General features: G+C 41.4%; 1 protein-coding gene across 4 annotated transcripts in view; it reads right to left on the bottom strand.

The window, feature by feature from the left end:
* Positions 1-16,517, bottom strand: part of LOC128929188 (ribosome biogenesis protein BMS1 homolog) — a 34,819-nt gene extending 18,302 nt beyond the window's left edge. For 2 of the 4 annotated variants that reach the window (XM_078343940.1, XM_078343942.1), the window contains exons 1-12: positions 16,454-16,517; positions 14,199-14,407; positions 13,134-13,324; positions 11,782-11,861; positions 8,678-8,866; positions 7,659-7,801; positions 6,814-6,935; positions 6,276-6,469; positions 5,446-5,585; positions 2,701-3,461; positions 2,410-2,511; positions 1,306-1,460 (exon numbers count right to left, since the gene is read on the bottom strand). In XM_078343940.1, the coding sequence (XP_078200066.1) occupies positions 1,306-1,460; positions 2,410-2,511; positions 2,701-3,461; positions 5,446-5,585; positions 6,276-6,469; positions 6,814-6,935; positions 7,659-7,801; positions 8,678-8,866; positions 11,782-11,861; positions 13,134-13,324; positions 14,199-14,374 (2,253 nt within the window). In that variant the 5' untranslated portion in view covers positions 14,375-14,407; positions 16,454-16,517. The remainder of the gene's footprint in view (positions 1-1,305; positions 1,461-2,409; positions 2,512-2,700; positions 3,462-5,445; positions 5,586-6,275; positions 6,470-6,813; positions 6,936-7,658; positions 7,802-8,677; positions 8,867-11,781; positions 11,862-13,133; positions 13,325-14,198; positions 14,408-16,453) is intronic. The other 2 variants (XM_078343939.1, XM_078343941.1) reach the window with 1 other exon arrangement.
* Between the last annotated feature and the right edge of the window lie 1,554 nt (positions 16,518-18,071).

Below are 18,071 nucleotides of genomic sequence, written 5' to 3'. Positions count from 1 at the left end.
AACTCTACAGACCAAAGACTTGGTTTTTTAAATAAAATGTAACCAAAAAAAGAAATGAAAAGGAAGATTGTTGACTAAAAAATTTAAAAGATAGACTGAAAAAGTCATGAAAATCAGGTAAAAATAAACTATGATGCTTATGGAAGCATGGAGGAGGAAACCAGGAAGAAAAGGAAAGAGTCACCATAAGAGACTGGACCACACTTCCTTCTACAGGGAGAAAGGGGACCCTGGTTGGTGTTGCAATCAAGCAGCAAAGCTTGATTTCGCAGCCTGAGTGCTGAATACAGGGGTATTCACCTTCTGGCAACCCATTTAGTTAAACAATTGGTTTTTATGTGGTTTTCTATAGATGTAGTAAATTTCACCATCAAAAATGGTTCAATAAAATCTCATAAAATACATTATTACCTGGCAAATTATAATAGACAAGATGAGAGCAACTGGGCCTCTGTGAGTAGTGTCATCTAAGCCAAACTGAATTTACAGAAAAAAAGGTAGCCTTTGGAAGATCAGAACATTCCAAAAGAGAATATAAAGAAAGGGACTGGCGCAATGGCTCTCTCCTGTATTCCCAGCACTTTGGGAGGCCAAGACAGGAAGATCACTTGAGCCCAGAATTTGAGACTCTAGTTCAACATGGTGAAACACTGTCTCTACAAAAAATGCAAATCCCGGCCTGGTGGCTCATGCCTACAATCTCAGCTATTCCAGAGGCTAGGATGGGAAGATCCCTTGAGCCCATGAGGTCGAGGCTGCATTGGACCATATACTCATGCCACTATACTCCACCCAGGACTGCAGACCAAGACTGTGTCTCCAAAAAAAAAAAAAAAAAAGAGACAGAGAAAGAAAAGATCTAAGAGTAAGAGGAGGGTAAGCTGTGGCAAGTTTCAGTGTGACTACAAAGTGGTGAGCTACAGGAAGAACATTTACAGGTATCACAGATTTCTGTATGCTTACAAATAGCAGAAACTATAAATGTTAACTCAGGGATGCTACGTATATCCTAGTGATGAGATGCAAAATACATCAGATGTATGAAAACTTATGTGTGATGCTTCAAAATGAAGATTTACACTACTGTCCACACTGGAAACTGACCTGTCCTCCGTGGGCTGTGCACATGGTCTAACTAAACTCAGAACCTGTTATTGCTTAGGATGGATGAAGTGCCCACTACAATATCTAGATGACCTGTCATCCTATAAAAAAAAGGAAGCCAATAACAGGTAGGCAATATTGACATCAGACAATCTTATTCTAGAATAATTCTCCAATAAATCAAACGTACCACCCCCTTACCTCCTCTAAATCCCAGTCATGGGGTGCTTCCACAGGAAATCTGGAGCAGTCCAAAGAGTCGGCCTTGTGCTTACACCCTCTGTCAGGCTGGGTGACACGAAATAAACCTCCAAGCTCTTCTTGGGTATCATCTTCTTCTTCATTATCTTCTGTCACTAAAGAGAAGACCATGGCAGAAAAGCGAGAATAAAAACTACAGCCCTAGAGGACTCATCGTTTTTAACTAGTTAGACCATGAGTCTTTGAACTCAGGAACCGAGGGTCTCTGTGGTGGGTATGATCATGGCCACATATGAGTCAGGCACTGAGAGGGCATATCAGCCCTCTCAGTGAAGAGAGTGAAGAGAGGCCAGGAAGCTATCGCTCTATATGCGTGGGGGCTCCTGCGCTCCTGCATGGCAGCAGCTAAGCGGTCAAGGGGTCGAGGAAGGGAAGGGACATTTAAAAGCAGAGCTGTAGATCACTAAAGAGGAGCTCTAAAGAGTTTTGAGCCTCTCATCACTGAGAGTATACCCAGACAAAACCTGAATGAAAATCAGTACACAACAACCCTCCCATTTCAGTGTGCTGAGCCCAAATGTCTCACCATGTGGCCTTGATCTCATCGTGCAGTAACCAGGCACAATATGAAGGTCACCACTATAGATTTATTTTTATATTAATTCTACCACAAAGAACATACAGTTAAGTTTAATAAAGTATAAAATCAGAGGACAAGGGCAAAAGGAAGAACAAAATGTATTATACGGGTTTCTCATTTTCAGAAAGGAACAAATAAATATTTGTATGGGCAGAAATATTTTTCTGGCACTAAATTCTACAAAAAATTTCTCATGAAGGACTTTTAAAAAGAGGACATCACATAATGCAATAGACAATATTTGCATCAAGTTTTACAGCAAGCCCTTAAGTGTACTTCACAAGACCAATGTGTGGTCCTCATAAGCTGATGATTAAAGACATCTGCCAAATAGGAAATGTGATGGCCAGCAATGATGGATGTCAACAATACCAGGCCAATCCTCCAACCAATTCCCTCATTTCCTTTTCAGAAAATAATCAGAGAAACTGAAATGTTTCCAGCTCTGAACCAGAATTCTTTACCTGTCCCATAAATAAGCTTTCGGAGGTTTGGAGCTGCTTGCTGCTGCCTCAGAAAGGCCTCAGCTGCCTTTCTGGAAAGGTCTTCCTTCCACTTGAGGGCACCTGAAACGACCAACATCAATATCCAATGAGGCTTGTTTATGTGTCTCCCCTCCCTCAAGACCATCCACAATGCAGCATCTCAACAGTTAACAAAATCTTAAAATCAAAAGACCCCCAAATGTAGACATTCCTTTGGGTACGATTTTGAGAGTCAAGTTCATAGTAGCAACCAACTAAATTGAAGCTTACCTGAGGTTTCTGTGGGATCATTCCTTTCTTCCTTGTAATCTTCTTCCTCTTTGAGTAAATCTTCTATATCACTGGTCTCATCAATTAAGTTCCTTGACCCCAGTTTCTGACCACTGCCCACCTGAGAAGGCTTCAAAAGCTTTTTCCTAAGAGCTTCTTGATTTTCTGAGTCCTCTTCCTCTGCACTGAGTGAGGAGCTTTCTTCAGATTCATCTTCAGACGCAAACACCTCTTCAGCTGTGCAATGCCCAGAATCGGAAGTGGTGAGGGCTGCTTTCTTCATCAGCAAAGACTTCTCCAGATTCACACGGTCACGCTGGTGATTAGCTGGTGACAGCTCTGCTTTACTACCTTCTCTGACAGCCTTTGATCCTGAAATGCCCTTCTCTCCTGCAGAGCAGTCCTCTTCCTCACTGCTTTCATCAGCTTCCTCCGCTTCCCCTTCTTCTGCTGAGCTCCTCTCAAGGTCATCATCACTGTCAGCAAATGCTGGCAAATCTGCTTCACTGTCTTCTTCCAACTCCTCAAGTTTCCGTCGTTTGACGCCCTTAGCAGTCATACACTCATCAGTCACCTCAGCATTTTCCTCCTCTACTGCTTCCTCATCACTCGAGCCGTTTTCCAACCCGTCATCTTCAGACATTTCATCACCTTCTTCATCGTCACTATCTCCAGATCCATCTTCATCACCAAAAACGGCTTTCCGACGCATTCGACCAGTTTTCAAGTCCATTTGTTTTTCCTCCTTTGGCATCAACAGCCTATATTATTACCAAGGAAATGCAAAATAATTCAAATCGTACCTTAATCAGTTAATCTAGAAATGGTAATATAGTCGATGAAAATACAAAGAAATAGAAAATGTCAAGAAATTGTTTAAGATGATATAAGAAAAAAATGATGTGATAAACATTGTAAGAGTTAATAAGCAAACTCAGGTGTGGTTCCCTAATACCACACTTCAAAAGAACTTACAGAGAGAATAAAGGAATAACCCTCTTTTAAAAAATAAAAAAAAGGTCTAATTTTAGAAAAGATTTGCTCTAAAGGGAAGTTAGTGTTTGGTAGATCTTTTGGAAAGCTGATTAATTTCTAAGCTAAAACACATGATTCTTAAGATAAATGGCAGAGTCTGGGCGCAAAGCAGAAAGAGGGCAAAATGAGCCTGGATCCTCTTTTTCTGTCAGAAAGTAAGAAACGCTCAAAGACTAACAGAGACAGTTGACGGGACATAGGAGACAGGATGAAGATTCCCACTGCCGAATCTGGGACAGCACAGTCATCCAAAAGAATGATAGTGACGGAGAATAACCCATGGAATAAAACCCAAGTGCATTAGTCAGCAGTGATACCGAAATAAAGGAGAGAAGTGAAACGTGCTTGTTAAAAATGCCAGCTAACAAATGTAGCAGGAGTGACAGAGGAAGAAAATCCATTTTAAGTCACCAGTGCCACAACTGACAGAGAAGAATCATCAGGAGGCTAAAATCATGGAATGAAAGAAAACTGTATGAAGCTGTTTAACGTAGCATGATATATAAAATTATGAAAACATAAATTAGAAAAAACTAAAAATCATACCATAACAGATGGGTAAGTTAGAATACAGCAATAATAGGCCAGGCACAGTGGCCCACATCTGTAATCCCAGGACTTTGAGAGGCCAATGCAGGAGGACAGCTTGAGCTCAGGAGTTCTAGACCAACCTGGGCAACATAGTGAGACCTCTTCTCTAGAAAACAATAAAAAAATTAGCTGGGAGTGGCTGAAAGGACACAGGAGACAGGCTGAAGGCTCCTGTGCTCCTGTAGTCCCAACTACTTGGGGGACTGAAGCAGGAGGATCACTTGGACCTGGGAGTTCAAGGTTGCAGTGAGCCAAGATCATGCTACTGCACTGCAGCCTGGGAGACAAAGTGAGACCTTATCTCAAAAACAAACAAACAAACAAAAAGAATACACCAATAATAACAAAATGATGACTATGTAAAGACTGTATAGAAAAAGGAAATGCTCGGAATATAGAAATAAAACTATGTATTTTAACTGTAACTATATTAGAAGGCAGTATTCTTATAGACAAGGATAACTAGAAGGATACACAAAAATGAAAATAGCTAATAACGCTCATTATGAATGAGTAATCTTTCGGCGAACACTTCGTATCTGTCAGGCATTGTGCTAGGTAGTTTATGCACATTGCAACAAGTTTTCAGATAAATTTTACTGGGAGTCATAAATCAATACAACAAAACCAATGTTTTACAAACATCCACTATGTATAAAGGCACACAAATTCCCAACCTAGACTGAAAAATAATCTACATAAGCCACACATGAGTGGAAACCTACCCACAGGAGATAATACAACATAATCTAAACAAAACTTTCAGAGACAAGGCACATGGCTTCTGGGCCGCCAAACTCCCTGACTCTGCTCTAGTGTTTTGGCCACCAAGAGAAAGCCCAGTGGCCTCAGGTCTCTTAAAAACAAAAAGCAACCTATGGAAGATGGTGTGGCATTTGAGGAATATTTAAGGTCTGTTGAAAAATGCATCCTGTATTTTACATCAAGAAAATACTCCCTTGTAATGTCAGGTATGTGAAGAGCCCTCAGAGACACATGCACACACAAAGAAAAACAAAACAACCTGGAATTAATCCCACCAAAATGTGTTCTGATGGCAGAACTCCGCATCATCTGTAATATATCCTTTTATTAAAAATAAAAAAAAAGCAGACTTACCCTTGATTATCTATATCCTCTGACCCAAGTGCCTTGGAATCAGAAAACAGCATCACTCGACTTGAAGCCATCTTGGCATCAATGGTGGAATGGGTGGAGATGAGACTCTGGACCAGCTCATGGGTGGACCCCACCTCGTCCTGTCAAGACCACCAAGAAAGGGGACATGAGGAAAGTATAAAGATCCTGGAGAGACACTGGTTTCACTCAGTTTCTCAGAATTACCTTACACACATTTCCTGAGAACCTTTCTTAATGCCTCAAAAGCAGACAAGAAAATCTTTACAACAAAGCCTGAAATGGATCCCCATTTCCATTAAACTTTTCCAAAGTTCAGGGAGTATAAAAACCTAAACACCTATCTAAAAAACCTCAGTTCCAATGCTATAACCACAATGCTAGCTTTTCTAACATTTTAATATAACCCTGATTTTAACCCAATACAATTCATCTTCAGAACTAAGAAATAAATATTTGAAACCCACTTTAAAATACAGAAAAGACCAGTGTGAATGAGAAAAAGAAAAAGACGAATGAGAGTTGGAAAGCACATTGATTTTGTAGAAACGAGGATGGGCCGTGCAGGTGCCACACTGGCAGCAGTGCCCGCACTGGGGCCATGGATCAAGGAGGCATAGAGGACAGAACTCTTCTTGATATAATGAAAAAACGTTTTCTTTTTATTCTATATATTTACAATATGCATTTGGACCTTCATTATCAGTACAAGAGAAAAGTCTTCACTAAATAAAAGCTGAGTACATTACTTTTGTGATTAAAAAATAGATTAGGAAAGAAGAATCAGAGTTCAGAAAAATGACTTGTCTCACCAATGCCTGAAAACCGTGGCTGCCACCAAGGTCAACATAGACAGCATCTTTGTCATACAGCACACCCCCAACTCCAGAAAGAGGTGCATAAACCAGCTTCTCCTTCTCATTTAAACAGCGCTTCTTCTGTTGTTCAGGTAGAGCACAAGGGTCTGGGAGGAAACTAACGTCACTCACGGTGAAATCTCCTATGCCTAGAAGACAGGACCTTTTTAAAAAGCCAGCTTCAGCTGACAAGAAGTCAGTCAGTACCTACTGTTCGCTGTCGGGGTAAAAGTGATCCACAGTCTGAGGGCTTAAACCACGACACTAAAGAAGGGCATTGTACCACACTGGAATAGTGCCCCTCTCACTACAAGAGAAGAAGTCAGAGAGGAGGGGATTCGATAACACCATTCCAGGCCTACACATAGCTGGGTTTAAAACCTCCAGCAAGGCCGTCTTCCCTTGTTTGGTCATTTTTCAGTTTTCCTGAGAAATGAAGCAATCTTGAGAATCTTATGTGTAATTCTAGCATGTTCTAACAACAAGACAATACCTGGCATGTGAATCTGGCTTTTATTTTTCAAGTGCGTTCCTCTTAAATAACCATAAAGTGACACCTTCCGGTCACATTTGATGTTTGTTCGGATATCCTCTGGGTTTGTCAGATCTTCCATCCTAGAAAAATAAACTCAGCCATATAGTACAAATGAATGCCAGAACTTCCTATCCCTCCTTTCATGTGTCAGTGACTCATCACACTCTTGTCCACTAAGCATGTTGTTTAGAAAACTAGAAAATACAGAAATAAGGAAGCAGTGTTCACCATCCACCAGAGGAAAAGGGACAAACACACAACTGTGTCTCTAGGATGAAAATGACATTCATTCCATAAGAAACCAGACAGGGAGATGACGTCCACCTGGGGTTAGAGAAGAGTGGAGAATATATTCAGAAAATCCCTTTCTGGAAGAGGGTGAGCCTGTACTCTGGGATTTTTACTGTGATGTGGATTCTGGCAGGTGGAAAAGGGTATTCCAGGTTGAGAAAGCTACATGAGGAAGAGCACAAAGGAAGGAAACTGAAGGCACACACGCAGAACTCAAGCACACGGGCACAAGGCAGCATCACTGAAAACTGAGGCTGAACATAGGATGGGGCCACATCCTGTAGACTTAAATGCTTCCAAGCCCTCCCATTTTCCTTAACATCTCATAATTAATTTACTCCCAAAGGTACAGCATCTTGGCGCAATAAGTAGACATTTTCCATCAACTACACTTCTACCCCCACTATTTAAATAGGCACAAAGTAAATCCTATCACTGTTCTTTTCTTTTTATAGCCTTTTTAACGTTGAAATATATGGCCCAGGAAGAAAAAGTTCACCACCACTTTTTACCTGTCTGCTAGGATATAAGGGTGAGAAGTTTGCCATGTGAGAGGCCTAAACTTCATAACTGTAATAAAACGGCCCAGATTGTGGATTTCTTGGTTTTGATATTCTCCATGCACCATTCCAGAAAGGTAGAACAGCTTTGCACCCTAAACATTAAAGGAAAATTAAAACTTAAATTTCAATTAAATTCTCATTAATACTGCCACAAAATAAAAACTCTAAACAAGAAGCAATTGTAAGAAGGGAGACTTCCAGCAAACCACTGTCCTGAGGCTTCCAGAGCCTTGCTGGCTTCTTTCAGGACTTATTAGAACCCCACAGAGGCAGACTGCTCTGCAGCCAAGCAGAAGTGTCTAAGAATGGTGAGGAGAAGGAGGTCAGGCCTCTGAACACAGAAACGGTTCTGTGGCCAATGAACCAGAGCAGTATGCAAAGGAAGGGGCAGTGCCTGGTCCTGTAACTGTGAGAAACTCCTGATATCCTCTATTTAAAGTCCCGATCCCAAAACAGCCAGACACTGCCTGGTGCAGCAGGTACAAGAGACCAGTGAGATACACCAAGAGGCTCAGAATAAGCAGTCTCTTGAGGGAAATCTTCCAGAGACTATGAACACACACACACAAAGGAAATTCGGGAGGTGAATGCCATAGAGATGTTTACTGATGTCTGTTCAGTTTTTTTTTTTTTAGATGGAATCTCATTCTATCACCCAGGCTGGAGTGCAATGGCATGATCTCAGCTCACTGCACCCTCTGCCTCCCAGGTTCAAGCAATTCTCATGTCTCAGCCTCACAAGAAGCTGGAATTGCAGGCGCATGCCACCACGCCAGCTAACTTTTGCATTTTTATGAGAGATAGGTTTGGCCATGTTGCCCTGAGCTCGAAACTCCTGGCCTCAAGTAATCACCTGCCTCTGCCTCCCAAAGTGCTGTTATTACAGATGTGAGCCACTGCACCTGGTCTCTTCAGTCTATTTTTAAAGGATTATACTGTTAGTATCCAACAATTATTTCTCTTCCTACCGGGTAAACTTCTGTCCAGAACCTGTGTTTTAATCGCTTCTTTGTCTTCTTCAGTTGCTTATTATGCTTGAAGGAGTCGAGGTGGGTGAGAACTCCCATAATTTTAGGAAAGCCGTGTACTTGACAGATGTTTAGAAACTCAAACGTTTCCATTTCAAATCCAAAGCTGGCATCTATAAGCATCAGTACCTAAAAGCAGAACACATCATTTCTTAAAGAAACTACCAAACAGACCACCTACACTAGGGGTTGGCAACTGGCCCATGGGCCAAATCCAGCGCAACTCCTGTTTTTGTAACTAAACTTTAATTAGGACACAGCCACGTAATTCATTTACATATTGTGTATGGCTGCCTGTGCACTACAGCTGCAGAGCTAAGTAGCTGCAAGAGATACATGATCCACAAAGCCAAAAATATTTACTTTCTGGCCCTTGATAGAAAAGTCCCAATCCAGACTAAATCAAATGACTAATAGGCATCACCCTATTAGTGAGAAACAACCACCCTCTGACTTGCTCTAAAAGGCAACCATAAGACAATGGCCACTAGGATACAAACTTTCATTTTAAGAATTTTAATGTATGAGTAGTACTCAGAAAAGGCTGGGGCTAACCTGGACCTTACCTAAGAAATCCTAATTTAAAGAAGTAAAGTTTTCTGTAAGGTATTTTTAAGCCAAATAACAGGTCTCTTGACACCCAAAGAATGGGAAGAAAAGGATAATCAATGAAATATTAAATGTCTTAATCTCCTCATAGGAAAAAAAAATCTGTTTTTTGCTGGGAAGTATGCAGTGGAAACCTTTATCTTATATGTTGATTTGTATAACTCAATTGCTCAGAATTTTTTTTTTGAATTAAGTCAAAAAACAGTACGATTATGATGACTGGTAGTCTATAAGAAAATTTAAGCAGGTAAGACCAATTTTTTAAATTTAAGACACTTCAAAGATGCAAAATAATTTCAGAATCAATTCCTGGAAACTTCCGGTTTTAATATTAAAGACATTTCTGTTCTTATCTTTCCTTAGATAACTAAAAATAACAAAAAAATGGAAAAAGAAATGCCCATCTTTGATTAAACTGAGAACATTAAAAATCTGAAACCACAGAATATATGAAGCTGGGCTTGTGAGAAAGCACAGCTGCCACTGCAGACTGAGGCAGCGAGCAGAGCCCTCCAGCAACACTGGACCAGCTCAAAGGATAGGTGGAGTATCTTCACACCACATCTGATGCCACAGAGTGCCAAGGGGCAAGCAGCTGGTTGTAGTAGGGTCAGGAAGAACAGGGGGCAAACAGTACCTCAGCTGCCAATCTTTGTCATCTTAGCCAGTGTTACTCCCTTAATCCACACACACGTACGCACCTAAATTTACATATAGTGTGTGCCTCTGCATACTCAGGAGGCTTTAACAACCCATAGCAGAGCAAGCAACATAAGCTAGGCTAAGTAAATTATGGTGCATCCATAGGAGGCAGAACTACAATACTTACTGATTACATACCTCTGAGATATATTACAAGAAAAAAGCAAAGGACAGAACAGTGTGTCAAATAAGCTACCATTTGTGTTTTTAAAGGGTGGCGTGTGTGTTTATATGCATCTGGAAGGATACTGCTCTGCAGGGATCTGAGGGACCAGCAGTTAGAGCAGGGAAAAGAAAATGTGCATTGTGTGTACCCTGCAATACAGTTAGAGTACTTTACCCTGTGTGTGTTCCTTTTGAAAATCTTAAAAAGATTTACATAGTAGGCATCTCTCTCAATGATGGTTAAGAGGCTGGGACGGGTGGCAGGGAGGGAGGGACAAAGAGGGAAAGGTTAACAGGTAAAAACATACACTTCAATAAAATAAACTCTAGTGTCCAACAGCACGATAGGGTGGCTATAATTTTAATTTAGAATAACTAAAAGAATGAAATCGAAATGTTCCTAATACAAAGAAATGATCAATGTTTGAGGTGATAGATATCCTAATTACCCTGATTTGATCATCACACATTGTATACTTCTATCAAAATACCACATGTGCCCCATAAATATGTACAACTATTATGTATTCATAATAATTAAAAATAAAAATGTAATGGCATCTCTTAATATGTATGTCTTCAAAATTAGAAACTTACTGAATTTTAAATAAGAGAAACAAATGACTTCTTTCAACTATCCCAATCATTTCAAGTACACAAGATTTAGTAAGCCTACACTACATTAATAACAACACATTTTTATTAACAGCAGCATTACATGTTCAAAATTTGAATGTCATTTAGCTTCCTGACATTACGATGACACATCTTTAAAATCTGTATTACTTTTTACTTCGTCATTTAGGAGTTTCCTGGGCCAAAGTATAAAATCTGTAGTTCTCTGTCACCAAACAGCTGTCCAGAAAAAACTAAATAAAAATGAAAAAACCAAGGTATCTGTCAGCCCACACTTCCTAATCAGTATGTTTTCTTTTTTACTAATTTGTATTTTATTTTTGCTAATTTAAAAAACAGTTAATAGAATATCAGAAAATAGTGAACCTTACCATTTCCATAAATGCAAGTGTGTGTACGTTTTCCATACACTGAGTACTGTCTATATTTTCTATTGATAAACTCTGACTACTTCTTGAGGGCAATTCATATACTTACTTATCATTACCATTAAGGAGGAAGGCTCTAGAACCATTGGGAACAAGGGTCCCACCTTCACACATTACTTAACTGCTGGGAGGCTCTATTTCATCTTATGGAAACAACAGGTAATACCTACTCATCTCAAGGGTGTATCAAGGGTTTATGTAAGCTAAATTTGTAGAAAGCAGTTAGCACAGTGCCAGGAAGGGTCCAGGAAGAAACAGTACTGACTACGATATATTTGAACGTATGTATATGTGTGTATATATATATGTATATACACACATACGCACACATATACATACATTCATTATACAACTCATTAACTTGCGTGTGTGTTTATGTATATACATGTATGTATATATATATGTGTGTGTGTATATGTGTGTGTGTGTGTGTGTGTGTGTGTGTGTGTGTGTACATAAGCTGTAAATCTCCATCAGCACCCCAGGCTGCCCCTGCTGACTTACCAGATCTGCTACTTTAGCCAGATCAATCATCATGTTAATGTCACATCCACATTCAATAATGGTGAGTCTGCGCTTTTTACCTATAAGTGAAAAGATAAAAAGTTTACTTTAAAAAGACTCTGAAAAAACTCTAAGCATCAACTCTAATTCTCATGTTTTAACTGTAGCCAGTAAAACACCATATATGTTTACAGGAGTATACTAGAAGTTCATTTTTATAGGCAAAAACTGGTAACACAAAATAAATTTCATCTTGTTTTTCTTTCTGTGTCCTAAACTGAAATAATATCAGAAGTCTACCCAAATGAATAAAAGTGCTCACACAGAGAAAATCCTGACTGGACAGCCTTCATGATAACCATGATCCTGCTGTTCAGCTGCAGGCCAATGTCTTCGCTTCTATCAAAACTTCCCGTATTCCCATTATAGCTAAAAACATCCTCAAACATAATGCAACAGAATATTCATAACAATAATTATTTCTAAATTAAGATAAAAAGAAAATGGTCAAGAAAATATGGGTTGGACACAGTGGTTCACGCCTTTAGTCCCAAAACCTTGGGAGGCCAATGCAGGCAGATCCCTGGAGCCCAGGAGTTTTGAGACCAGCCTGGGTCACATGGGGAAACCCCATCTCTACAGGGAAAGAAGAAAAAAAAAAAAAAAAATACAAACAGAAATATTAGCCAGGCATAGTGGCATACACTACTCAGAAGGCTAAGGTGGGGGATTGCTTGAGCCTAGGAGGTTGAGGCTGCAGTGAGCTGTAATCACCCCACTGCACTCCAGTCTGTGCCACAGAATAAGACTCCGTCTCAAAAAAAAGAAAATATGGATGCTCCAAAGATAAAGAAAGGCCTCAATCCAACTATATTATTGCAATAACAAAAGATTTCAGACTGTACATTGCCATTCTACCACTGGAAGGTTGTTTCATTTTCCCTCAAACTTGGAAAGGTTACCATCTCCCAAAGCAGACAAATTATCATAGGAAAAAGAGAAAACTCATTTCCACAAGTATGTGACTTCATAGGGGCAAGCATATGTGCCTGGCACATAGGAAGTGTGTGCTATCTGTTAAATAATGTGTTTGTGAGGTGACCAGGCCTCCTAGGCCCTTCCAAGGAACATACCTGGCAAAGCCATAGGGCATTCATGATAAGGCATGTATCACATCCTTATCTCGGAGAACTTACCCTTTTCTGAAGCTATAGCCAACTTAGTAAAAGCATAAGAGAGGTTAACATGATATGACAATCTTTAATATGTTCCAGTCAAGAAAACAACAAACACATCCATGTCCCTCAGATGACAACAGCCACGCCAACTGTGTCTGTGGCAGCATCTCCTACCTGACACGATCGTCACCGGGCCTCTGATCTCCGTCAACTTCTGCCGGGTGAAGTTCCGAATGAGGCATTGTATCAAAGTGCTCTTTCCAACTTTTGGAGGCCCCATCACCACCACCACTATTGGTGGGGGCTCTAGTGGAGTTCGATCAACCACTGGAATATGATGCTTTTTTGTCTTCAAATCCTGAGTCCTATTCATGAAAACCAAAAATAGTAAACTCATTTTCAAAAGAGAGTAAAAGGTATCAATCTTATAAGTAGGCTTTTTTTTTAGTATACTTACAGAGAGTACTTTAGTATTTTAGAGAGTACAACAGACAATATACAAATATATTAACTTGTTAATTATTGGCTTATTAATTTCTGGCCCCATCCAAATAATTGCTATTCAATAACATGTAAGAAGATGATTTCAATAGTATATAGAGTTGAAAATTAAAACGCTCCTTAAATCTGACTGGGTTTTATGAGTGATTTTAATAGTAAAAGGTAACTACCGAGGCAGTGCCATCATAACAGATGAGAGCAGAAGCTCTAGAGTTAAATTTGGCTCTCCTATTTACTGGTTATATGATTGGAGGTAACTTGTTTTCTTGACCTCAGTTTTCTTACCCCAAAATGAGGGCAGCCTTACTCTGGTAAGGCTGTTGGAAACATTTAGTTGAAAAATGTTTATAGTACATTGCTAGGCATATCACAAGGACTCACTAAACAAAGCTATGTTAGTATTAAATACCATAATTTTTGTATTTTATATTACAACTATGTAAACATATCCAGAGGGAAATAGCACATTTATCATCACAGAAACAGTTTAAACTTTAGAAACAAACAAATTCTATGAATTCTTTTATCTTGGGCAAGAAACACCAAACAGCATGCAGATGCTGAAGGCAAGGCAGCTTCTATGGGAAAGGTTTCTCATGTTTTAGTGAAAGCCACACAGCATGCATCTCCATGTCCTCTGGAGCTGGACTAGATTTGTGAATCCAAATGTCACCTGTGAGAGGCTCCTATTATTTAAAAGCATCAACAGAAGAACCACCAGACTGTAGCCAAACATACCTGTGAAAGGATCGAGCCATCCGCACGGCAGACTGAACTGCAAAAGCTTTGGGATTTCTCTTCCGGGCATCTTCTTCGTCTCCTAGCTGGAGATCCTGCAGATGCCGCTTCTTTTTCTTTTCAGCTTTGGGCCCACTGTTTTTCTTTCTGTGTTTCTTCTGGTCCTTAGCCTCCATAGCGACTATTTACCAATAACAAGTAATTCTAACCTACAAGGAAGAAGGTTGGGGTAAGGATGTGGGAGAAGCATTTTACAATCCAGGCAATACCCAGGGAAAAAACAGTAAATTTCATTTATTTCTTTATGAAGAAATAGTGTATTTCTTCACTGAACAAGGGTAGAAACTGCTTAACCATCCCCAATTTCATTTCTGTTACGCTATAAATTAGATGAGTCACCTCTGCTAAGGTTACATTTTATGTTGTTACTTTTTAATCATCTTAAGTGTCCATATCAACAGTATTTATTTCTGCAAGGATGGAAATATTCTATATCTCTACTTTTCAGCCATTTAGCCATTCACCACATGTGGTTACTTAAAATGTACTTAGGGAAAATGAAAAAATGAATTTTTAATTGATTCCACTCTATAAGTGGTCACATGTGGCTACCATACTGGACAGCACAGACTTAGATATCAACGGGACTAATGAAGTGATTTCCTAACTTAAAGTAAAACTTAAATTTCAATAAAAAATGTAAAAACTTTTTTTTTTCTTGAGGCAGAGTTTTGTTCTTGTCGCCCAGGATGGAATGCAGTGGCAAAATCTTGGCTCGCTGCAACCTCCATCTCCCAGGTTCAAAGCGATTCTCCTGCCTCAGCCTCCCAAGTAGCTGGGATTACAGGCATGCACCACCACACCCCGCTAATTTTGCATTTTTAGTAGAGACGGGGTTTCACCATGTTGGCCAGGCTGGTTTTGAACTCCTGACCTCAGGTGATCCACCCGCCTCGGCCTCAGATTACAGGTGTGAGCCACTGCGCCAGGCCTAAAAACGTTTTTATGAACCTCCAATATGACCGCAGTATTACTTTTAGTACTTGTTGACTCTGTAAAACTTCTAAATTACAACTCATCTACATACATTTGAAAAATAGAAGTTATCTGTATGTGTGAGAAATGACTGGTTCTAGATGATACCTGGAGACTCCATGGACTTACAGAGACCCTTCCAGTGATTTCTGAGCTACCTGGCAATATGTGGCCAATAAATTGGTAATCACTGAATTAGTGAGCTTTTAAGAAATCAGGATACACAAAATCTGACAGCTTGTTTTTAAAAAGGTGGGGCAGGGTGCCATTTCGTTCAATTAAGGTGCTGTATTAATTTCGTTTAATAAATATTTGTGTCTGTCTATGATGTGCTAGGCACTGTGCCAGTAAATGGGTACAGCTATGATCTGACTTGCAGAGGGAAATCCAAAGTAGTATCTTCCACGCCATGCAATGAGGGATACATTGGAAGGCTGCACTGGAGTATGGAGGTGAGTAGGCTTCCCACAGGCACATACACCAGTGTGGAAAAAGAGTTTTTTTTTTTTTAGACAAGAGTCTCGCTCTGTCACCAGGCTGGAGTGCAGTGGCGCCATCTCAGCTAACTGCAACCTATGCCTCCCGGGTTCAAGAGGTTTTCCAGCCTCCGCCTCCGGAGTAGCTGGGACTACAGTTAGGCGCCACCACGCCCAGCTAATTTTTTTTTTGCATTTTTAGTGGAGACGGGTTTCACTAAGTTGGCCAGGATGGTCTCGATCTGTTGACCTAGCGATCCGCACATCCCGGCCTTTCACTGGGATTACTGGCGTAAGCCACCCCGCCGGGCCCATTAAGTCTTTACAAATCAACAGAAATTCAAGGAACGCTGGTGGGAGGTTAGGAGAGCTGGGCACTAGGAGATCTTTGAAACTTAACAGCTGTGTGATTTCAGAGATTGTTTCTTCTCTACTATATTTTAGTTCCGAACTTGTAATATTTTTCTCTCCATGTCTTTCTTCTTGGTGGGAAAAGCACAATTTGGGGTCAACAGATCCGGCTCAGGTCTAAGTCGCCTGCCAGGATCCCATCTCCAGGAAACGATGTCTCTCTGTGCTACCTTCCCTCACCGTCCCGTCACTCTTCGAACCATCCCGGCACACCTCCCACAGATGCGAAATAAGCCGATTCTCCGGAGCAAAGATAACGCGGAGGACCGGGGAACGACCTTCCCACCCGCACGACTGGCGAGCCTCCCAGTGTCCAAGACCCAGGGACCTTACCGCCACCTACCACAGCCAGGCACTGAATCGGATGTCAATCGCAACTCAACTCCGCATGGAAGCCACCGGAAACGGAAATTCACCATCGCGCTGACTCGCCGGAGGGAAACAAGAAGGCAATAAAATGAAACCGGCCGGGGGACGACTTTCAGTGGAGAGCCGGAAGAACGAGCCGTGAACAGCTGAGTGTACGTGCAGGCGCTGTCCACGCAGTGCGGTCCGAAAGATCCGCGTCCCTTCTCATTCCGCCCCTCCCGCCCTCGGAATCCGCGGCCTCAACTCCCGCGGTGGGACTCCCCAGCAGCGTGCACCACGCTCGCCGGAGTCCTCCCGGAAGGCCAGGGCGGCTGTGAGACCTGGCGCCGGTTACTTGGTGTGTTACAAAAGCCGGAAGGAGACACATTTGGCCCTGTCCGCCCCGGGGTCACCGTGCCTGGGAGGAATGGACTATTGCTCGATTGGGAGTCCACTTCCTCCTCATTAAAGATGACAGATGAGGGACATCTCGCGTTCCGGGGTACCCTAAAGCCCTCTTTTGGCCGGGCGCGGTGGCTCACCCCTGTAATCCCAGCACTTCGGGAGACCGAGGCGGGAGGATCGCTTGAGCCTGGGAGTTCAAGACCAGCCTTCTCGCGGTTGACGGGCGCGGGGGGAGGGGGAAATTAGCCGGAGTCTTGGCTGGCGCCTGTAGTCCCAGCTACTCTGGGGGCTGAGGCGGGAGAATCGCTTGAGCCCTGGAGGTGGGGGTTGCAAGTGAGCTGAGATTGAGCCACTGCACTCCAGCCTGGGAGGGGGAGCGAGACACTATTTCAAAGAACAATAAATAAAATAAGGCCCTCTTTTTTTTTTTTTTTTTTTAATTTTTTATTGGATTATAGGTTTTGGGGTACATGAGCAGAGCATGCAAGACAGTTGCGTAGGTACACACATGGCAGTGTGCTTTGCTTTTCTTCTCCCCTTCACCCACATTTGGCATTTCTCCCCAGGCTATCCCTCCCCACCTCCCCCTCCCACTGGCCCTCCCCTTTTCCCCCCAATAGACCCCAGTGTTTAGTACTCCCCTTTCTGTGTCCATGTGTTCTCATTTTTCATCACCCACCTATGAGTGAGAATATGCGGTGTTTCATTTTTTGTTCTTGTGTCAGTTTGCTGAGGATGATGTTTTCCAGATTCATCCATGTCCCTACAAACGACACGAACTCATCATTTCTGATTGCTGCATAATATTCCATGGTGTATATGTGCCACATTTTTCCAATCCAGTCTATTATCAATGGGCATTTGGGTTGATTCCAGGTCTTTGCTATTGTAAACAGTGCTGCAATGAACATTCGTGTACATGTGTCCTTATAGTAGAACGATTTATAGTCTTTTGGATATATACCCAGTAATGGGATTGCTGGGTCAAATGGAATTTCTATTTCTAAGGCCTTGAGGAATCGCCACACTGTCTTCCACAATGGTTGAACTAATTTACACTCCCACCAACAGTGTAAAAGTGTTCCATTTTCTCCACATCCTCTCCAGCATCTGTTGTCTCCAGATTTTTTAGTGATCGCCATTCTAACTGGCGTGAGATGGTATCTCAATGTGGTTTTGATTTGCATCTCTCTGATGA

The sequence above is a fragment of the Callithrix jacchus genome, chromosome 12 (assembly GCF_049354715.1).
Source record: "Callithrix jacchus isolate 240 chromosome 12, calJac240_pri, whole genome shotgun sequence".
In the NCBI taxonomy this organism is placed as follows: domain Eukaryota; kingdom Metazoa; phylum Chordata; class Mammalia; order Primates; family Cebidae; genus Callithrix; species Callithrix jacchus.
Note: the sequence above shows the minus strand (reverse complement) of the source record. Positions and strands in the feature narration are given on the sequence as shown.